Consider the following 24,756-nt stretch of genomic DNA (forward strand, 5'->3'; position numbering starts at 1 on the left):
GGTTGCCTCCTGCATGCACCCTACTGGGGTTTGACCGGGCAACCCTGAAATCTAGGCATGTGCCATAACTTGGAATTGAACTGGGGACTTCTTGGTTCATGGGTCAACACTCAGCCTCTAGAATTGTTTTTCCTAAAGTATTTCCTGGTTGTAGATCAAAGACAAGGGCATGGGTCTTGGTGGCTACAGTGAACATAACTTACCTGGGAGGCAGTAGTGGGTAAAGTAAATAGGGGAGAAATCAAAGGACCCAGGATTACAAATAGTCCAAATTTGTAATCAATTTTCTGTATGACTCCAGAAAGTAATTTTCCTTTTCAGAGTCTCTGTACAATCAGTGGATAAGTTGAGAAAGCTGACTAAGTTACCTTCCTTTTCTGATATTTTATGATTCTCTAGGTCTATGCCTTTAATGTTAAATTGGTCTGGTTATTTTTTATGACAAGATGGCTTTTTATTTTCTTCTTTTAATTCTGGCACAGTTTGACATTTCACTTTACTGAAAATGGAAGATGATTAACAAGAGGTGGAATAGTCACTCTGTTCCCCATTTGGATATTTTTGAGGGTTTTGTTGACCTGTTTGTGTTACGTCCCTTTGACCGAGTAAGCTCTTATGCTTGTTTGAGAGGTATGAAAGTGCAAATACAAGGCTGAAAGTTGAAAGATCTGAATTTCATAGCGTGGCCATAAATTCTGGAAACACTTATATATTTTTTTATAGATTGAACCTCCCCTTGAATAGTTTCCCAAGTTACACTAGGGATACAGATTTATTCCGTAAAAATCAGAAATACAAATAATCGCACCTGTATATACAAGTATTGATGGAAATGCTGCATCAATGCACTGTGTTTATTACATTTGCACATCAACTTGAACTGTGCATAGCTAATAGGGGACACTACATTGAATATATTACATAATATTTTAAACATATTCTGTTTTAATATATTATCTATAAATCACTCTTTTTCTATACTCACTCATATTTTTAGACTTTATGGCTACCATGCATTCTTGATATTGGATGAGTCATATTCCTACTCTGTAGATAACAATTCGACCACTTAGTCCCCAGAGTGATAGGAAAGAACCACATTAATATAAATGAGCTATAACAATTTTACATATCTAAAAACATATCATAATCTGGTTCTGTACAACCTAACTGTCTTTTGCAAATATTTCAGATGAAACCTCGAGGAAACCTTGGCATTGAGTCAATAAAGGAAACCTCTTCCTGGTCCCTCAGAGACTTCAACCAACTTAATTATGCCTATCATTAGTTAGCAAAGCTTCTTCCAGCTGGTCATCATTGCTTTGCTTGTTCCAGTGTCATAAGAGGAAATTCTAAGCAGTTTAATTCTAAAGAAAACACACATACTTCAGGTAACAGTTTCTGTAACTGTTTGTTTTCAACAATGAAAAAAGCAACTTACTCTCACTCCTTTCTCAGGAAAGCATTTACAGCCCCATCTGCAGTCTTGGCCTCCACATGGCTTTCCATAGGATTTCTTCTCTCCCTATTAAAAAAAAAAAAGAGAGAGAGAGAGGGAGAAAGAAAGTAAACCATGTGAAACAAGAATCAGTGTTACCCCAAGGAACTTAACCCTTGGCCACACTTCTCCTAACCAATTAAACTTATTTGATGGTGTCATGAGTCACATGAAATAAAGTCATCTTAAGTTCACACCCTTTTAGGTCAGGCTTATTCCTCACTCAATAACTAGTTTGGTAGCTGGTTTGTAGCTCAGCTACCACCTCATTGGTAGAAATTCTAGTCACAAAGTACAAGTGAATTTCTTTACATGCAGTTCGAAATACTAGTAGACCCTTGACATAGCCTTGTGCCTCACTGGACTTATGTATTTTCAATTATTGAGAAAACAGTGGTTGTAATAGAGAATTTGAAAAATTAAGTGCTAGAAATGCAGTGATAGATAAAAATGGGCATTCTGTATTCTGATCTCAGAATTGTTCTCCTCAGGCTCCACTTTTAACACACAATTCAAATTCACTAATACCCCTATGCCCAGTTAGATCCAAATACTTCAGGTGATATTGTACAGTATCCTTCAAATTATATAACTTCATTTTTTCTTCTGTGTTAATAGTTGTTGTTATTATTTTATTAGCTTAATTTCTACAAGACCCCCTGCATGCTCCTGACATGCGCTGACCATCTCCAACCTCATCTTCTCATTCTCTCCCTGGCTTACTCTGCTTCAATTCACTGGTATTCATTCTCTTTAAAAACCTAAGCCTGTTTCTACCTCAGGGCCTTTGCCCTAGCTATTACTTCAGCCTGGAATGTTCTTCCTTAGATGTTTTTACTGCTGGCCTCTTTGCATCATGCTGGTCTCAGTTCAATCCTGACCACTCAGCCTAAGGGAGCACCCAGTTCTTACAATCATATCACTTATCTTTTCCACATTAAGCATTCTGTCTGCCCCACTAGAATGTAAGCTCTGTGTTAGTTAGGGACCTTATCTATTTTGTCCAACATTGTATCCCCAATATCTAAAACAGTGGATGGCACATAAGGAATGTTTGATGACCACATGAAAAGACCTGGAATTTGAACCAACGTCTAACTCCGGGGTCTTGACCTTAGCCCTTAGTGTTTTCTAAGTTCTTTGTGTCTAGCAGACACTTAATGTGAAAACTCAAAAATGAAGAAACTGCCATTCTGAACCTAACCACTTTGTAAAAAAAGCAAAATATAAATTTTAACTATTACCTGTAATAAGAACTTGATTGCTGGGATGGATTTAGTATCATTTAACCTTTTGTTTAATGTTTGCTATTTATTTTATAAAAAAGAAGGGAACATTTATGAGCCAGTCTCACAATCATTCTTGCATCTTTCTTGTGAGCCTTTTCCCAATTCCAAGGAGCACTGTGAATTTCTTAGATGGTCTTTTATATCTTTAGATATTCTCATAGCACTTTATTACCACAATATCTCAGTAATAAGGTAGTGATGGCAGAGCTATGACAAATATTGCTATTTTAAATTCTAAACATCTTCCTGATAACACACAACTTGAAAAACAACTTTGATATGTGACATGATAAGTGCTATTGTACACTTTGCAGTTTGCCCTCCATTTTATGGTATATAAGATAGGCAAATTTTATAAGGGTGGGATCAAGAGGTAATGTAGGAGTAGGAAAATGGGGGCTGGCACAGAAGAAAAAATAGAAAGAGTAGCATTCAATTTAACCTTTACCTATGTGGTCATTTTCTCTAATGCTGAGTACTACATTTATTCAGATAATGTATATTTTGTATTTGCTTTTCAAATATTTCTGTACTTTCCAAATAGTCATCAATGAGCATATATCATTAGTAAGAAGAAAAAACAATATGTTACTAAATGATAAAAGTCATCCACTTGAAAGAAAGAGGACTCAACAGGCACTGCCAAAGTTGAAGCGGTATCTGTTTGGAAATTTGGCCAACTTCAAAACAATGACTTTTAGGTGTTCCATAGAATCATGTCATGAATCAAAAGTTTCCTGATCTCTAGCATGCAGCTAACAGACAGGAAATCATCACTGTCCTCTGTCACTGAGGAAAGGAACCGGAGAAACCTCACAGGCCACAAACAATTTCCTGTAATGCCAGCTCTGGCAGTTCCCCCAGGAGTCTTTAGTTACAGTGAGGGGGAGAGGCATACAAGGAGTGGCTTCCAGGGAACATGACAGGACCAGGCTCTGGGGACGTCTCTGCCCTAACTTGGTTTGTATGGGTTCACTCCAACCCCTGTTTAACCAGGCCATGTTACTGGTGTCATTCCTATGCTGGAATGCTCTGTTCTTTCCTCTCAAAATTCAACCCCTCTTTAGACCCTCAGATGCTAGTATCAGTAGGTCTTCAGGTTATGTTGGAGATCTGTTCCTATGGCGAGATGTAATGCAATTTTCTCAATAAGTTGGAACACACCTAAATAAGCATGTATGTCACTCACATGGAGCACATACACAGCAGTAATGAAGTGAAACAGTTAAAAAAAATAAAAAAAGATAACAATCCCTGACCTTTTACTTGTGGTAAATAATAAACATAAAGTACATATTTACATATATCAAAATGATAGAATTTTTTTTTTTTAATAAATAAATTAGAGGCTTGGTGCATGAAATTTGTGCCGGGGTGTGTGTGTCCTTTAGCCCAACCTACACCGTCTCCAATCTGGGACCCCATAGGGATCAGGCATAAATAGGCAATTGGACATCCCTCTCACAATCCAGGACTGCTGGCTCCCAACCACTTGCCTGCCTACCTTCCTGATTGCCCCTAATCGCTTCTGCCTGCCAGCCTGATCACCCCCTAACCAGTCCCCTACCAGCCTGATTGATGTGTAACTTCTCCCTGCCATCCTGTTTGCCCCCAACTTCCTTCCTTTGCCAGCCTGGTCACCCCTTAACTGCCCTCTCCTATAGGTTTGATCACCCCCAACTGCCTTCCCTTGTAGGCATGGTACCCCCCCAACTGCCCTCCACTGCTGGCCATCTTGTGCCCAAATAGGGGCAGGATCTTTGACCACATGGGGCCAGCCATCTTGTGTGTTGGAGTGATGGTCAATCTGCATATTACTCTTTTATTAGATATGATAAAGGCCTGGTGCATGGGTGGGGGCCAGCAGGTTTGCCCTGAAGGGTGTTCCAGATCAGGGTTCTCTTGGGGCATAGGGTGGCCTGGGTGAGGGACCTGTGGTGGTTTGCAGGCTGGCAACAACCCCTGGCAAACCAAGCAGAGGTCCTGGTATTTGGGATTTATTTATTTTATACAATTGAAAATTTGTAGCCTGGAGTGGAGCCAAGCCTCCTGCTAGCTCTGTGGTGGCAGCCATTTCTGTTGGGATTTATGTATATTCTATAATTAAAACTTTGTAGCCTGGAATGAAGGCCTGGGCCAGCCAGGGCTGCAGAAGCTTGGCTTCCTCCATTGCTGGGAGAAACCCTAGGCTCCTGCCCTCTCCAGCTCCCTGGCCCCAGCCATTTCAGTTGGGATTATGTATCTTCTATAATTGAAACTTTGTAGCCTTAACTGGAGGCCTGGGCAAGCCAGGTTGTGCGGAAAGCTTGGCTTCATCTATCGCAGGAGAAACCCAAGCCTCCCTTCTGCTCTCTCCACGGCTGCAGCCATTTTGGTTGGGTTAATTTGAATACTTGCTCCTGATTGCCTGGCAGGCATGGCTGGTGGACATGGCTTCTCAGTGTAGTGGAGTTATGATTAATTTGCATTTTACTCTTTTATTATATGGGATGCCAGCTAGCATACATTGAGCATACTATATTTGCCAATCATTTTGCTAGGGGCATTACCTCTAACACAACAAAATCCTAGGAGTTAAAATAGTCTTATTCCTATTTTATAGTTAAGGAAATTGAGGCTTAGATTTTCCTTACAGTGAACAAACCAAGTTCTCCTCAGAAGAATTCACTGTCTAAGAGGGTAGGTGAAGTGATAATGAAACCATAGTGGTATTGTGAATGTCTCTACACCTTACCATATATCTAAAATACCTATTTCAGTTTTGTGGTAGAAAATCAAGCCTGGTAACCAAGACAGTCCTCAAAATATAAGAACTTCTTGAATTAGCTCAATAAATGGCTATTGAACACTCCTTAAAATTTTTATACAACATAAAATTATGCAGTTTCAATAACATCAGGTTTCTTTAAGGGAAACCTCAAGGGAACCCCCATCCTGATCCGGGACACCCTCCAGGATTAGGCCTAAATGGGCAGTCGGACATCCCTCAATGGGTCCCAGATTGGAGATGGTGCAGGCTAGGCTGAGGGACACTCCGCTGTGCATGAATTTTGTGCATCGGGTCTCTAGTGATTTATAATTACAGCATCTATAGTACTGTGTCTGCAAATGTATAATAGATGCTTACCCAATTACTGATTCATATTTTAAACACAAGGAAATGGAGTTTCGGCTGTTGATTACTTCCTTAATATAAGAAGTTAAGTATCAGAGTTGTGATAAGAAATTAGGTATCCTCATTCTCTGTTTCTTGGGTTTCCCCCCCACTAGATCTACTCACACTAGCTTCAGAAAGTAGCCTGAAAGTAAGAAGTCAGGAAAAGAAGAATCTCAAGAGAAGTGCCTTTTTCTTTGGCCTTTTAAAAAAATCAACATTGGAAGTAAGATGGATGCCAACAGGAAAGAAGACTGCAAGATAGTGTGTGAGTGAGAGAACGAAAGGAGAGTGTGTGGTCACACAGCGAGTGTTAGTTTGTGAGTGGAGGGACAGCTATACTCCAGGGGATTTCTGGATGGGGTTCCCTTGACAGGGCAGCCTCCACTGCTGCTAGGATCACTCCCAAAGCAATCAGCTCTGACATGGAGACTGTGCCTCTTAAAGGGGAGAGTGGATATTGTCAGAAGCCTGAAAATCCAGGGAACATACAACAACAGCACCCAGGAATAAGCTGTGAACCTGGAACACCAACCCGCAAACAGCACAAGCACATGAATTCAGAGGATCTCTGTGCCTCCTCATGGAAAGGTCAGATTTTGCCTGGGATAAGGTGCGGTCTGTGCTCTGGGAAGGAAAGAGAAATGCACACAGTGGGAACTGGACGATCTGGGGAAGTCTGCACCTAGAAAAGTCCATGGCCATTGGGGCTGGCATGATCCACAAATGTGGAAGGGTATCCTTAGGGCTGCTAACAGAAGGGAACTCTAAAATGCAAACCATAGCTGAACTGGGCACAAAAGGCCAGCTTAAAATTTTTAGCAGTGTGCTGGCTGCTTAGACTCAAGGGGAAAAAAAGACTGCACAGACTTGCACTGCAGTGCCGGAGTTTATACACATACTCTGGCTCCTCTCTCTCTCTCTCTCTCTCTCTCTCTCTCTCTCTCTCTCTCTCTCTCTCTCTCTCTCTCTCTCTCTCTCTCTTCCCCCTCCTTAAATCCTTGTTTTTGATTACGAAGCCCAATACATAAGATCACCCAATTTGGGACACTCTAAGAGACTGCAGGGGAAAGTCGTTTTTGTGCAACCTGGGGATCAGAGCAGGAAATAATGATCAAGGAAGCAGCTCTGGGGCAATCCATTCCCCCAAACAGTATTAAGTGCCACAGGGAAAACAAGATCTAAACATTAGGTAGATAAGACCTATAGACCCAGAGGTCATTCCAGAAACACTGCCATCCAGGGATTGCATCACAAATTAACTCTTGTGTAAACACAAATAAAGGAGTATAAGAAACAAAGAAGTATTGCCTGCTTGAAAATCAGGACTGTGGCCTACAACACTCAGGAGCAGTGGAATGCAGAGAACTTTAATACTGTCCTGACTAGGAAACAGGTATGCCAAACAGAATAGTAGAGGAAGTGAATGACCTTCACTACTGCACATTTCTATTTTTTTCATAAACTAATTTATTTTTTTTTCCTCACTTGCTTTTACCTTTTTTTAAAAAAGAATATATTTTATTGATATTTTACAGAGAGAAAGGAAGAGGAGTAGAGAGCTATAAATATCAATGAGAGAGATAGGGAGTTAGAAACATCGATCAGCTGCCTCCTGTACACCCCCCACTGGGGATGTGCCTGAAACCAAGGTACATGCCCTTGACCAGAATCAAACCTGGGACCTTTCAGTCCACAGAACAACGCTCTATCCACTGAGCCAAACCGGTTTTGGCTGATTTTACCATTTTAATTATTACATTTTATTTTTAGCCAGTATTATTACTACTACTATTTTACCTTTTTTTAAAGTGTCATTTTGCTTTCTCTTTATTTTGGGATTAGTGTTCTACATTCTATTTTCATCTTTCCTTTAGCATCATTTTACTCTACCTCAACTTTACATTTATGCCAAAATTCTCTTCCTCACTTTTCCCATTTTTATGTCCTGTTTCTCTGACCCTATTCCTGCTTTTGATTTTCCTTATTTCTCCTTTTTACGCCCTGTTAAAATTTCACCGTACTTATATATCTAATTTCCAATCCCCTGCTCTAAGTCCATACACACTGCTCTCTTCTCTTTCTTCACTATCAAAATATTTTTCTCTCTGTCCTTTTGTTGTTGTTTGTTTCATTGTTAATTATGTTGTTTTTTATGCTTGTTTGTGAGATTGTTTCACATTTTCTTTTTGTTTTGTTTTTGTTAGTTTTTGCTTGTTTTCCTTCACCTTGCTTGATATTAGTACTTACTTGTAGTTTGCATTCATCTCTAGGTATTTGTTGCTGGCATTTGTTGGGATTAGTGGCTGTTCTATTGGAGTTTTCTCCCCATATAAATAGTTTTTCCCCTCTTCTTCTTTATTCTCTTTATTTTCTGTATTACTTATTTTTTTTTCTTTTCCCAATTTAATTTTTGCACTTTTTTTTCTTCTTCTTTTTAGTTCCTCTTCTTTCTTTCTTATCCCCAATTTCTCTTTTCTCTGGTGGTAACCTTTATTTGAGGTTATTAGTATTGTGAACATATTTATGTTCAGTGTCTTGTGTGTTGTACTTTGTTGTGTTGTACTCTGTGCCTTTAAATCAATGCAGGAGAGATAGCACTTCATAACCAGATGCTCTGAGAAGAGAGATCACGGGGAAACAAAAAAAGCCCACATATGAAAGAGAAGCAGGCATTACCAGAAAAGGAAGTAAATGAAATGGAAGCAAGCAACAACAAGTCTGAGAAAGAATTCAGATAATGATCATAAGGTCACTAAAAAAGAATGGAAGACAAATTCAACAAAATATGTAAAAACCAGAGGAAATGAAGAACCAAGAAGAAATGAAAAATGACATTACTGCTATAAAGAACTCAATAGGACACACCAACAGTGGACTATAAGAAGCAGAGGACCACATCAGTGAGGTAGAAGACAAGATAGGAAAAAATACCCAAGAAGAGCAGCTTCTAGGGAGAAAAAAAAAAAAAGCAGGAGAGCCTAAGAATACTTTTGGATATCAGGAAACAAAACAACATCCACATAATAAAAGTGCCAGAAGGAAAGGAAACAAGAAATAGAAAATCTGTTTGAAGAAATAATGACAGAAAATTTACCTAATATAAAGAAGAAGAAAAAACCCTCATATAAATTCAAGAAGCTCACAGAATTCCAAACAAAATGCACTGTAAAAAACCAAAGCCAAGGCACATTCTAATTAAATTGGCAAGCACCAACAACAAAGTAAGAATCTTAAAAGTGGCCAGAGAGAGAGACAGAAAGTTACCTACAAAGGATCCCCAATCAGACTAGTAACTGATTTCTCAACAGAAACACATCAGGCCAGAAGGGAATGGAATGAAATATACAAAGTAATGCAAAGGAAGGATATGAATCCAAGAATGCTGTACCCAGCAAGTCTATCAATCAAAATTGAGGGTGAAATCAGGAGCTTCACAGACAAAAAAGAACTAAAGGAACTTATTACCATCAAACTGTCAATGCAAGAAATGCTAAAGGGTAAAGGGTCTGTTGTAAAAAATAATAATAATAATAATAAAAGGAAGCGAAGAAGGAAGACAGGGGTAAAGAATAAAAATAGAGACAAACAAGTACCTATCAATAATAACTTTACATGTAAATAGGTTAAATGCCCCAATCAACCAATCAAAAGACATAGGGTAACAGATTAGATAAGTAAACATGACCCATATATCTGCTGTATACAGGTAACTCACCTCAGAAAAAAAAGGACTCACACAGACTGATGGTGAAGTGATGGGAAAAGGTATTTCAGGCAAATAGAAATGATAAAAAGCTGGGGTAGCAATACTTATATCTTACAAATTAGATCTCAAAATGAAGGACATAACAAGAGATAAGGAAGGTCACTTCATAATACTAACTAAAGGGAGCAATAAGAAATTGCTCTGGTAAACATATATGCACGCAATATAGGAACCCCCAAATATATAAACACACACACACACACACACACACACACACACACACACACAAAACAATACAACAACTTCTGAAGGATATCAACGGAGAAATTGAATACATATACAATTATACAATAGTATGGGACTTTAATGCCCTACTATCACCATTGGACATATCCTATAAGCAAAAACTCAGTAAAGAAATATCAATTCCAACTGATTCACTAGACTATATGGAATTAAATGACATCTTCAGAATATTTCACTTCATAGCCATAGAATATACATTCTTCTCAAGTGCATTTGGGTCATTTTCAAAGATAGACCATATATTGGGTCATAGGCAAAGTCTATTCAAATTCAAGAATATAGAAATCACATCAAACATCTTCTCAGATCACAATGTCATAAAATTAGAAATGCACTACAACAAAAACAATCCAAAGAAATCAAAGACATGGAGACTAAATAGCATGCTATTAAACAATGACTGGGTAACCAGAGAGATCAAAGAAGAAATAAAAAGCATCATGGCAACAAACAACAATGAAAACACAACGATCCAAAATCTATGGAAGACAGCAAAAGCAGTTTTGAGAGGGAAGTTTATATCTCTACAAGCCTACTGCAAAAAAAAAAACAAAAAAAAAAAACCCAAGAAACAATTCTAATAAATTATCTAACCCTACAATTCAAAGAGTTAGAAAGAGAGCTAAAAAACAAAAACAAAAAAAACAAAGTCCAGTGTAAGCAGAAGGAAGGAAATAATAAAGAATAAAGACCAGAGTGGAGATAAATGACATAGAGACCAAAAATATAGTATAAAAGATCAACAAAACCTAGAGCTGGTTCTTTGAAAAGATAAACAAGATTGATGAACCTTTAGCTAGGCTCACAAAGAAGCAAAGAGAAAGGACCCAAAAAAACGATATCAGAAATAAAAGAGGAGAAATAACAACAGAGAAAACAGAAATACACAGAATTGTTTAAAAATACTATGAACAACTCTATTGCAACAAAGTGGACAACCTGGAGGAAATGGACATATTCCTAGAAAAATACAGCCTTCTAAAACTCAATCAGGAACAATCTAAAAATCCCAATAGACCAGTGACTTGGGAAGAGATTGAAGCAGTCATCAAAAAGCTGCTAGCAAACAAAATATCAGGGCCAGATAGCTTCACAGAAGAGTTATACCAAACATTCAAGGAAGAACTGAAACATATCCTCCTTAGACTATTCCAAAAAGATTCAAGAGGAAGGAACACTTCCATGCTCATTCTATGAAACCAGCATCACCCTAATACCAAAACCAGATAAAGATAACACAATGAAAGAGAATTTCGGGCCAATATACCTCATGAACACAGATGCCAAAATCCTCAACAAAATTCTAGCAAATCAGATCCAGCAGTATATCAGAAAGATCATACACCATGACCAAATGGGATTTATCCCAGGAATGCAGGGATGGTACAATATCCACAAATCAACAAACATGATACAACCCATAAACAAATTGAGAGATAAAAACCACATAGACATATCAATTGATGCAGAAAAAGTATTTAACAAAACCCAAACCCATTTTTATAAAAACTCTCAGTATGGTGGGAATAGAAGGATTATACCTCAACATCATAAAAACCATATATGACAAACCCACAGCCAACATGATACTCAATGGGCAAAATTTAAAACAATTTCTTCTAAGAACAAGGACAAGACAGGAATGCCCACTCTCACCACTCCTGTTCAGTACAGTACTGGAAGTACTAGACATTGTGATTAGACAAGAAGAAGAAATAAAAGGCATAAAATTGGAAAATAATTAAAACTGTCCTTATTTTCAAATGAGATAATATTATACATAAAAAACCCTAAATAATCCATCAAAAACTATTAGACTTAATAAATGAATTTGGCAATGTGGCAGGATACAAAATTAATGCCAAGAAATCTATGGCATTTCTATACACCAATAGTGAACTTACTGAAAGAGAGATTAAAAAAGTAATCCCATTCACCATCGCACCAAAAAAAATTAAGATACCTAGGAATAAGGTTAACTAAGGAGGTAAAAGACCTATATGCAGAAAAGTACAGCACACTGAAAAAAGAGATAGAGGAAGATACAAACAGATGGAAGAACATGCCATGTTCATGGATTGGTAGAATTAACTTCATTAAAATGACACTCAATTAGAGAACCAAAAAGAAAATAATATTTTAAAAATATATTTTATTCATTTTTTACAGAAAGGAAAGTAGAGGGATAGAGAGTTAGAAACATCAATGAGAGAGAAACATTGATCAGCTGCTTCCTGTACACCTCCTACTGGGGATATGCCCACAACCGAGGTACATGCCCTTGACCGGAACTGAACCTGGGACCTTTCAGTCTGCAGGCTGATGCTCTATCCACTGAGCCAAACCAGTTAGGGCAAGAAAAATAATATTTATAAAAAGGAGATGGCTTAAGGGAGCTGTGGGACAAATGAAAATGTTACAATACTCACATAATAGGTGTGGCATAAGATGAAGAAAATGAACAACGGGGAGAGAACCTGATTGAAGAAATAATGGTAGAAATATTCCATAACCGGGTGAAGGAAAAGTCATACAAATTCAGGAGGCACAGAGAGTCCCAAACAAGAAGAACCCAAAGAGGCCATGCCCAGGATAGCATAATTAACATGCCAAAAATTAAAGACAAATATAGAATCTTAAAGCCAGAAGAGAAAAGCAATCTGTTACCTTCAAAGGTAAATATCTCTGATGAACATAGATGCTAAAATCCTCAACAAAATATTAGCAAATCGCATCCAGCGATACATTAAAAAGATTATACAACATGATGAAGTGTGATTTATTCCAGGGATACAAGGCTGGTACAATGTTCACAAATGAATAAATGTGATACGTCACATAAATAAATTGAAAGACAAAAATCACATGATCATATCAATTGATATAGAAAAAGCAACTAAATTCAACACCTGTTTTTTATTTTTAAAAATCTCAGTAAAGTGAGAATAGATGTTCATATTTCAACATAATAAAGGCCCTATATGGCAAACATACAGCAAACATCACATTCAATGAACAAAAACTAAAACCATTTCTCCTAAGAACAGGAACAAGACAGGGATGTCCGATTTTACCACTCTTATTCTACATAGTAAGGGAAGTCCTAGCCACAATGATCAGACATGCAGAAGAAATCAAAAGCATCAAGGTTGACAAGGAGGAGCTAAAACTCATTATTCACAGATGACATGATATATACACAGAAAACCCTACTAAAGACTCCACGGAAAAACTGCTAGAGTTAATAAATGAATTCGGCAAAGTAGCAGGATATAAAATTAACACCCAGAAATTGATGGCATTTTTATACACCAATAATAAATTGTCATAAATAGAAACTAAATAAACAATCCCATTTACCATTGTAAGAAAAACTATGATACCTAGGAATAAAGTTAACTAAGGATGTAAAAGAGCTGTACTTGGAGATCAACAAGATGTTGATAAAAGTTATAAAGGAAGATATAAACAAGTGGGAAAATATGCAGTTTTCATGGATTGGTAGAATTTATATAATTAAAATGTCCATAACACCCAAAGCAATCTATAGATTCAATGCAATCCCTATTAAAATACTAAGAGCACATTTCACATATCTAGCACCAAAACTCCAAAAAAATTATATGATTATATGGAACAAAAAAAAAAAAAAAAAAAAAAAAAAAAAAAAAAAGGCCCTGCATAGGTACAGTAATCTTGAGAAAGAACAAAGTTGAAGGAATCACAATACCAGATATAAAGTTATACTACAAAGCCACTGTAATCAAAAGAGTCATCTACTGGCACAGTTATAGGCATATACTGTAGATCAATAGGACAGAATAGAGAACCCAGAAATTGATCCAAGCCATTATGCTCAATTAATATTTGACAATGGAATCAAGACAATCTCTTCAATAAATGGTGTTGGAAAATTTTATATATAAATGGAAAGATCCAATTTAAAAATGGGCCAGGGATAGAAATAAACACTTCTCCAAAGTAGACATACAGATGGCCTCTTAGTTACTGATCACCAGAGAGATGTAAATTAAAACAACAATGAGGTATCACCTCACACCTGTCAGAATGGCTACCATCAACAAATCAACAAATGACAAGTCCTGGCAAAGATGTGGAGTAAAGAAAACCCTAGTACATTGCTGGTGGGAATGCAGACTGGTGCAATTATTATGAAAAACAGAATGGAATCTCCTCAAAAAATTAAACATGTAACTGATATTTGACGCAATGATCCCACTTCTAGAATTATATCCCAAGAAACCTGACGGACCAATCAGAAAGAATACATGCACTCCTATGTTCATAGCGGCAGAATTTACAATAGCTGAGATCTGGAAAACAGCCCAAATGTTCACTGGTAGGTGAGTGGATGAAAAAGCTGTGGTACATTTATACCATGGAACACCATGCAACAGTAAAAGGAAGAATCTTTTACCATTTGAGATAGCATTGAGGGACCTGGAGATTATTATGCTAAGTGAAATAAATCAGAAGAACACCAGTATCACATGGTCTCATATATGGAATCTAATGAAGAAAATAAACTAATGAACAGAATAGATCCAGAGACATAGAAGCATGGAACAGACTAAAATATCAGAGGGAAGGTGGGTTGGTTGGGTAAAAGATCAACAAAAGAACTTGTATGCACATATACATAACCCTGGACACATATAATAGGGTGGTGAAGGCCTAGGACAGGGGTTGGGGGTGGCTGGAAGAGGTCAGTGTGTGTGTGTGGGGGGGGGGTGGAGGGGGAAACACATTTTAACAGTATTTTTAAAAATTTTAGTGCTCTTCAACTTAACCAGGCCCCCATTAACTTCATCTTAGGTTTCTGAATTTAATTATAATAATACAGAAAGTGTGGTTTCACTTTGGGAAAATTCTACAATAAAAACACATGTACATATTTAATGTGCACTTACCTTTCAAGCACAGCTCCCTATGAGTTTATGAATGAAAGGCTCCTGATAGAGCCAGAAGTAAATTATCTGTGAGATCTGGTTCCTTACTAGGTGGAACTTGTACTCACACTTTATTTTAAGGTTGAAACTGACACCAGACACTGCTGAATAGGCATATCCCTCCAACATCTGACTGTGTTCACACACATACACAAATACAACTGTCAGGGACAGCGGTTGGGGAGAAGAATAGGCATGCTATATTTCACTTGGTAAAGCCCTTCCAGCCAGAATGAACCAGGGACAAAACACTGTTCAATTAGACCTTAAAGTGAATTTCTCAAGCAAATGCTTAACACACAAATAGACAAACTAAATGTTGACTATAATGTTCTTAAAATAGATGCTTCCTTTTCCTTTGCTAGCTAATATCTAATAAACAGCTATGAAAGAACAGCAACTTCTAAGATCAGTTAATGGGAGAAAGTACAGAATCTTGACACTTTAAGGCTCGAAGGGGCCTGAGGCCCAGAAGCCCAGAGTCCCAGTTCACACTTAGTTAGGGTAAACAGATTTAGTAAATAAAAATGCAGGATGCCAAGTTAAATTTACATTTCAGAGAAACAACAAAGAAAATTTTAGCATAAGTATGTCCCTATTTAGCATGCAATGTTTGGGATATACCTACAGTAAAAATCCATTTTAGTTTTGTATCTGAAATTCAAATTTATCTTGGCATCCTAAATTTTATCTGGAATGACACACATGTGACAAGTTTAGTTGTTAGGTGTATCAAGTAATTATTAGCAAAAATATCCAGAGTATAAATCCTACAACTTTTTAGAAGGTATTTAAGTTTCTTTCTGTAATTTAGTCAATCTTACTCATTTGCATTTTGATATGCTCTCCAAAGCAGGATGGGGAAGATAGAGTTATAACTAACATTGTAAGGATTAGATCCATTCATTTTTTGTTAACAAATATTTATTGAGTGACTGCTGTGTGTACCAGGCACTATGCTAGGTGTTCCAGATATGATTATAAAAATTGAATACAACTTATACATGAATGTTCATAGTAAATTTATTAATAATAAACCCAAAGTGAAAAAAGCCTAAATTTCCATCAGTAGGTGAATGGATAAACAAGTTGTGGCATCCTATCTAATAAAAGAGTAAGATACAAATTGACCATCACTCCAACACACAAGATGGCTGCCCCCATGTGGTTAAAGATGGCTGCCCTCATGTGGACACAAGATGTCCTCCACAAGATGGCCAGCAGGGGAGGGCAGTTGGGTGGGGGGGAGGGGAGGAAGGCGTACCAGACCTGCAGGGAAGGGCAGTTGGAGGGAACCAGGCCAGCAGGGGAGAGCACTTAGGGGCAACCAGGTTGGCAGGGTGGGCAGTTAGGGATGACCAGGCTGGCAGAAGAGGACAGTTGGGGGAACCAGGCCTGCAAGAGAGGGCATTTGGGGAGGGAGGGACCAGGCCTGCAGGGAAGGGCAGTTGGGGGTGACCAGGCTGGCAGGGTTGGGCAATTAGGGGTAACCAGGCTGGCAGGGGAGGCCAGTTAGGGGTTACCAGGCCAGCAGAAGAGGGCAGTTGGGGGGGGGCAGGCCTGCAAGGGAGGGCATTTGGGGGGGGGGGTACCAGACTTGCAGGGGAGGGCAGTTGGGGGGAACCAGGCCAGGGGGGAGAGCAGTTAAGGGTGACCAGGCTGGAAGAGGTGGGCAGTTAGGGGTGACCAGGCTGACAGGAGAGGGCAGTTGGGGGCAACCAGGCCAGCAAAGGAGGGCAGTTAGGGATGAGATCTGGCCAGCAGGTGAGGGCAGTTGGGGGAAACCAGGCCTGTAGGGGAGGGCAGTTAGGGATGAGATCAGGCCAGCCAGGGATGGCAGTTGTGGGCAGCTAGGGCAGCAGGGGAAGTCAGTTGGGGGCAAGATCAGGCAGGCAGAGGCAGATGGGGGTGAGTTCAGGCCGGCAGAGGGCGAGCAGTTTGGGGCGAGATCAGGCTGGCAGGGGAGGGCAGTTAAGGGCAATCATGCATGCAGTCAGAGGCAGTTAGGGGTGATCAGGCAGGCAGTCAGAGGGGTTAGGGGCAATCAGGCAGGCAGGCAGGTGAGAAGTTAGGAGCCAGTGGTCCCAGATTGGAGAGGGTGTAGGCTGGGATGAGGGACCCCCCCACCTCCACACACACATTTCATGCCTGGGCCACTAGTATTTGTATAATGGGATACTATTAAGGAATTTAAAAAACAAACTCTTGAGACATGTAACATATGAATCTCACAGATGTGTTTTTGAGTGAAGCAATCCAGATACATAAGAGTATATTCAGTATGAATCCTCTTATATATGCTCTAGAAAAGGTAAAGTGAATATATGATGATAGAAATCAGAATAGTGGTTACTCCAGAGGTGGAGGGTGAGGTTCACTGAGGGTATATGGGGCTTTCTGAGATGATGGATATGTTCACATTTTATTTAGGATGATATTTATGAGTATATACATTTATCAAAACTTATGAAACTGTACCATTATAATCAATATATTTTATTGTTTGTTAACTATGATTCAATTAAAAATAACTATAATCCTTCTTGTAGCTTACATTTTCATGTGGGATACAGATAAATATAGAAATATTTAAAGAACAATAATTGTGAAAAGTGTAATGGAGAAAAGTAGGATGATATGAGAGTTTACAATGTTTTAGTCATTAAGAGATAAGGATTATTCTTTTATTCATTAAATATTTAATGAGTGCCTAATCTATGACAGGCACTGGATTATATCCTGTGGATATACTGTTAAGTAAAGTAGACTAGATACTCTGCTTTATATTTTTGTAAAAGAGATAGACATTAGAAAAATATTTTTTATTTATTTATAATTGTGCTATACGATACAAAGGTGACCAATGGAAGGATATGAAAACATAAAATGGGAGCATTTGGACTCCTTGGTGGGATCAGAAGTATTTTATGTAAGAAAGTATGGTTAAACTGAGGTTTTAAGAATAAGAAAGTGTAAGTGGATGCTGCAAAGACATGCTCCCAAGAACAAACTAGAATTACAACTAAAATACAGAAAAACTTCTTGAATAATCAATGGAAAACTTGACAGGGAAGAACCCTGATACCAGAAGACCAAAAGTAGAGACCAAATAGAGACTAGTAGGAGGAGTAGAGACACAAAAGGCTGGCTGGGCACCCACAGACAGCAACTGAAGTTCCAGAGAAATATCTCAGCTGCAGCAGCTTGCAATCGAGAACTTTGGATCTAATCCCTAAACTGGGCCCCCCAGCAGAGAGCACCACAACTGAGAAGGGTACCATAAAACATCTGACTATAAAAAGAAGCAGGGTTTCTGTTTGTCAGGAAGTGATGGCTGAAAATTCACTCACCCTCTTAAAGGGCCAATGCACAAAATTCCCTGTGGAGCCACCCATCTTGTACTCTGGCAGAGGGAGGGCAGAGTGCACTGGAGCTGTGTGAGCAGAAGCCAGGATTTGAGTCTATTAGGTTAGAGCTCAGAAGGCAGATACCCTAAGTTTCCTGTGCTCAGTTATTCCCTCACACAGTTGAGGACATCTATATCTTTCCCACACATTTTCCTTGCCTGGGGGAAGACAGTTGACTCACCCAATTGGAAAACACCTTTCCCTATGGCCACTTAAGAGACTAAAATTAACAACTAGCCTCCAAATAGAAGCACTGCCTCACCCTGTTTAAAAAACACTCTCACCACACCTGTCAACCATAGCCTGGAGCCATTCAAGTCTGAATCCTAGCAGTCTCTAGGCAGAGGCAGTCTCAAGGCTTTGAGTCTTTGCCATTCTAGTTAGTTAGAAACAGTGTTTGACAATGTCCTATACTAGAGATTGAGAAGAGTAGAAGATATACCAAATATGTAGTCACAAACCCAAACAGACAACCAAAATGACTAGACAAAGAAACAACCACCAAAGGAAAGAACAAGAGAATTCTCCAGAAGAAGAGATAAATGAAGCAGAGATAAGAAATTGATTTGAAACAGATTTTTGAGTAATGATGGTAAAGATTCTCAACAGCCTGAGAAAAGATATAGTAAATATGAAAGAACAGTCTGTGATAAAGAATGATATAACACAAATATACCATGTGAATAGATTTGTAGAATCAACATCATTAAAATGCCCATACTCCCCAAGTCAATATACAGATTCAATGCAATCCCCATTAAAATATCGATACCAATGGCATATTTCACAGACCTAGAACAAAAACTCCAAAAATGTGTATGGAATAATAATAATAAAAATAAAAAATAATCCAAATAGCTGCAACAATTTTGAGAAAGAAAAACAAAGTTGGAGGAATCACAATACCAGATTTCAAGTTATACTAGGAAGCCACCATAATCAAAACAGCCTGGTACTGGCACAAAAACAGGCATATAGATCAATGGAACAGAACAGAGAACCAAGAAATTGACAGCAGCCATTATACTCAATTAGTATTTGATAGAGGAGGCAAGAGCATACAATAGAGTCATGACAGTCTCTACAATAAATGATGTTGGGAAAATTGGACAGATACATGCAAAAAAAAATAAATAAATTAGACCACCAACTTACACGATACACAAAAATAACCTCAAAATGGATAAAAGACTTAAATGTAATGGTGAAATAATAAAAAGCTTAGAAGAAACCATAACTAGCTAAATCTCAGACATCGCTCGCAGCAGTATGTTTACTGATACATCTCCTAGGGCAAAGGGAACTAAAGAGAAAATAAACAAATAGGACTATATCAAAATAAAAAGCTTCTGCAGAGAAAAGAAAAAAAGCCATCAACAAAATGGAAAGATAACCCAGTGTATGGGAGAATATATTTGGCAACTATACATCTGAAAAGGGGTTAATATCCAAAATGTATAAGTATCTTAACAGAAGGAAAACAAGCAATCCAATTAAAAATGGGCCAATGACCTGAAAGAAGGTAGGGAGGGAAAGTGTGTGGGAGTGATAGCGGAGTGTGTGGACGTGTGTGGTGTGCGTGTGTTAGTGAGAGCTAGAAACAGTTAGATCCTGCAAGTCTTCCAAGGAGCTGTCAAACTGGGCAGTCTTAGATGGCAAAACCCCGCTACCACTGCAAATACTCCAGAGTCGGCAAGTACAAGCATAGAGACCATGCCATCTTGAAGAACAGAGCTGCTTGAGACTAGGATCCTAACCTCGCCACTACCCAATCTTGTCTCAAATGCAAACTGGGACACTACAGTCACTTGAGTAAAAGACCTGTGACCACAGCTGCAGACCCATAGACACCAAGACCCTAGGTACCCCAGTCATAGAATTCTATGAATCACAGAGCCAATCCCCCTCTCCACCAGCCCCACAGCAATGGCATAGGAATTGCCAGACCCTCTGCTCAAGCAGGCCTCCTGCCCACACATGGCAACAACAACAATGACTCTACCTGATTTTGAGCCTGGGTGTGTGGACATGGAAAGTTTGTTTCCCGTGGCCAGATCCCGGGCCCACACAGGGAGGCTGCATTGAATTTGAGCCTGGGTACATGGACACGGAAAGTTTGTTTCTCACAGCTAGACCTTATGCCCACAAAGGGAGGCTGCACTGAATTTGAGCCTGAGAGTGTGAACTCAGAGAGTTTGTTTCCTGTGATCAGACCCTGCATCCACACAAGGGAGCTGCGTTGCATTTGAGCATGGGTACACGGATATGGACATGTGGAGTTTGTTTCCCACAATGCACACCAGTGGGAACAGATGCCAACCCACACAAGACAGCAGAGCCACCTGACTTTGATTCAGGGTAAGAGTACACAGAATGCTGTTTTCCGCAGGGCAGGAATGGACCTCCTGATGACACAATGCTACTGCGCAACCCGGTCCCCCACGCAGATCTGGGACCCTGATCCTCTGTGTGAGAGGCAGCACTGAGCACCAGGGACTTGACTATCATCGCATGCACCTGGGATCCTTGATTCCCAGTGCATTCACACTAAGAGCCAGTGACTCCAATTATTGGTGCATGTGCACACAGGAACCCTGATTCTCTACGAAACTGCCCAAGCAACAGAAATTCTGATACTTGATACTCAGCATGGGCACAGGGGTCTCTTACTCCTGACATGGGCTAGGGGATTCTTATTTTCAGCACACACCAGCAGGGTCTCTGTTTCAGTGTGGCGCAGGCAGGAACACTGATTCTAGATGTGCACATGAGGTCACAGTAAGTGCCTATGACTCTGGTCTTGGGAGAACATAGTTCCCACCAACCCACGGCAGCCACACATCTTGGGGTCAGAGCTCTTCAGTGACACTAGGGGGGTGTGAAGCTCCTAATGCATATGGTCTAGGCCCCTGCAACTTGACATTTGAACCTTCTGGTGATAGTTAGAATGGGGCAATAATGAAACAATCCCCAGAGGAAAGAAAATGAGGAATTGCTAAGAAAGAAAATAAGTGAAAAGGAAGCATGCAACATGACAGAAAAAAGATTCAGAGTAATGGTCATACAGTTCATATATTAGATGGACAAGAAAATCAATAACCTATGCAAAAACCAGGAAGAAATCAAAAGTGATATAGCTACAATCAAAAACACCATGGAAGGTTTCAACAGTAGACTAGAAGAAGCAGAGAACCGAATTAGTGAGTTAGAAGATAAAGTACAGAAACAAACCCAATCTGAACAGCAATTGGAGAAAAAAATTAAAAAGCAGGAGGAGAGCCTTAGAGAGCTTTGGCACAATGACAAACGAAGTAACATACATATAATAGGGCTTCCAGAAGGACAAGAACAACATCAAGGATTAGAAAACCTATTTGAAGAAATAATGACAAAAAACTTCCCTGACATGGGGAAGAAAAAGTTACATAAGTACAGATAGTCTCAAGCAAGATGAATCCCAAAGACCCCACACCAAGATACGTTATAATTACAATGGCAAATATTAACAACAAAGAGAGAATCTTAAAGGCTGTGAGAGAGAAACAGAAAGTTACCTACAAAAGATTCCCCATCAGATTATCAAATGATTTCTCAGCAGAAACACATCAAGCTAGAAGGGAATGGAAAGAGGTATACAAAGTGATGCAAAACAAAGGACTGAATCCAAGAATATTCTATCTTGCAAGACTATCAATCAGAATTGAAGGGGAAATCATGAGCTTCTCAGACAAAAAAAAGGCTAAGGGAGTTTATCACTACCAAGCCAGCAATGCAAGAAATGTAAAGGGAATGGTATAAAAATAAGACATAGAAAGGGAGGAAGGAACAGAGGCATAGAATAAAGAAATGGCTACAAATAAGTACCTATCAATAATAAGGTTGGATGTAATTGGATTAAATGTTCCAATCAAAAGACATCCAGTGAATGAATGAATAAGAAAACATGATTCATATATATGATGTATACAGGAGATCCACTTCAAAACAAGGGACTCATACAGACTAAAAGTGAAGGGATGGAAAAATATCTATCAGGCAAATGGAAATTAAAAAAAAAAACCTGGGGTAGCAATAATTATATCTGACAAAATAGACCTCAACGTGAAGACCATGACAAGAGACAAGAAAGGCCACTTCATAATTCTAAAGGAACCAATGCAAGAAGAGAATATAACTCTGGTAAACATTTATGCACCGAATACAGGAGAACCCAATACATTAAAAAAATAAATAAATAAAAAGCAAAAAACTTCTGGAAGTTATCAGGGGTGAGATTGATAGCAACACAATCATAGTAGTATACTTTAATACCCCATTAACATCACTGGATAGATTCTCTAGACAAAAAATTAGCAAAGAAACTTCAATCCTAAATGACTCACTAGATCAGATGGACTTAATTGACGTCTTTAGAACATTCCACCCCAAAACTATAGAATATATCTTATTCTCAAGAGCACATGGGACACTTTCAAAAATAGACCACATATTGGGACACAGGCAAAGCCTTTCCAAATTCAAGAGGATTGAAATCATATCAAACATCTTCTTAGATCACAATGACATAAAATTAGAAACCAGCTACAGTAAAAACAATCACAAAAATTCAAACATCTAGAGGTTACTAGCAAACTATTAAACAATGTGTGTATAACAAAAGAGATCAAAGAAGAAATAAAACACATCCTGGAAACAAACGACAATGAAAAGAGAACAATCCAAAATATTTGGGACACAATGAAAACAGTGCTGAGAGGGAATTTCATAGCATTAAAGGCCTAAAACACACATAAACAAAAAACAACAAGAAAAACTGATAATAAACCAACTAACTCTGCAACTTGAAGAATTAGAAAGAAAACAATAAGAAAAGCCAGGAGTAAGCAGAAAGAAGGAAATAATAAAGATCAGAGTGGAAATAAATGACAGGAGGAACAAAACAAACAAATAAAAACCCACAAAAACAACCAATCAAACAAAAAAAATACAAAAGATTAATGAGCTAAGAGCTGGTTCTTTGAAAGAATAAAAAAGATTGCTAAACCTCTAGCCAGGCTCAAGAAGAAGTAAAGAGAGAGGACCCAAATTAAAAAAAAAAATCAGAAACAAAAGAGGTGAAATAACAACAGACCCCACAGAAATATGAATAATCATCAAAAGATATTTTGAGCAAGTCTACTTCAACCAACTGGTCAACCTAGAAGAAATGGACATGTTCATAAAAAGATATGACTTCCAAAACTCAGCTATAACAGGAGGAATAAAAAAATCCTAATAAGCTGATAACTATGGAGGAAATTGAAGCAATAATAAAAAACCTTCCAATAAACAAAAGGCCTGGACCACACTGCTTCAAGGGGAGTTTTATAAAATATTCAAAGAAGAAATTAAACCTATATTCCTCAGACTATTCCAAAAAATTCAAGAGGAAGAAGCACTTCCTAGCTCTTTCTACAAAGCCAGCATTACCCTAATCGCAAAACCAGATAAACACAATACAAAGAAAAAAAAATTGCAGGCTAATATCCCTCATAAACATAGATGCCAATATCCTCAACAAAATTCTAGCAAATCTAATCCAGCAATACATTGGAAAGATCATACACCATTACCAAATGGGATTTATTCCAGGGAAACATGGATGGTACAATATCTGCAAATGAATAAATGTGATACACCATATAAACAAACTGAGAAATAAAAATCACATAATCATATCCATTAATGCAGAAAAAGTACTTGATAAAATTCAACACCCTTTCTTTTTTTTTCCTTCTTTTTTTAAAAACATATTTTATTGATTTTTCACAGAGAGGAAGGGAGAGGGATAGAAAGCAAGAAACATCGATGAGAAAGAAACATTGACCAGCTGCCTCCTGCACACCTCCCACCGGGGATGTGCCCGCAGCCAATGTACATGCCCTTGACCAGAATCAAACCTGGGACCCTTCAGTCCGCAGACTATCCACTGAGCCAAACTGGTTTCAGCCAACACCCTTTCTTGATAAAAACTTTCAGTAAAGTGGGAATAGAAGTATCATACCAAAACATCATAAAAGCCATATATGACAAACCCACAGCCAACATCATACTCAATGGGAAAAAACTAAAATCATCTCCACTAAGAACAGGAATAAGATAGGGATGTCCACTCTCACCACTTCTGTTCAACATAGTACTGGAAGTACTAGACATTGCAATCAGACCAGAAGAAGAAATAAAAGACATCCAAATTGGGAAAAAAGTAAAACTATCCTTATTCGCAAATGACAGGCTATTGTACATAGAAAACCCCAGATTTCATAAAAACTACTAGACTTAATAAATGAATTTGGCAATGTAGCAGGATATAAAATTAACACCCGAGAGTCTATGGATTTTCTATACACCAATAATGAAATCACAGAAAGATAAATTTAAAAA

The 24,756-nt window shown here is 38.5% G+C and overlaps 1 protein-coding gene across 1 annotated transcript in view; it reads right to left on the reverse strand.

The window, feature by feature from the left end:
• Nucleotides 1-24,756, reverse strand: part of COL4A6 (collagen type IV alpha 6 chain) — a 467,370-nt gene that overhangs the window by 272,028 nt on the left and 170,586 nt on the right. Inside the window, exon 3 of the mRNA XM_036460712.1 lies at nucleotides 1,442-1,525. Coding sequence (XP_036316605.1) covers nucleotides 1,442-1,525 — 84 coding nt within the window. The remainder of the gene's footprint in view (nucleotides 1-1,441; nucleotides 1,526-24,756) is intronic.

Source organism: Pipistrellus kuhlii, unplaced genomic scaffold (assembly GCF_014108245.1).
Source record: "Pipistrellus kuhlii isolate mPipKuh1 unplaced genomic scaffold, mPipKuh1.p scaffold_m20_p_33, whole genome shotgun sequence".
NCBI lineage: Eukaryota > Metazoa > Chordata > Mammalia > Chiroptera > Vespertilionidae > Pipistrellus > Pipistrellus kuhlii.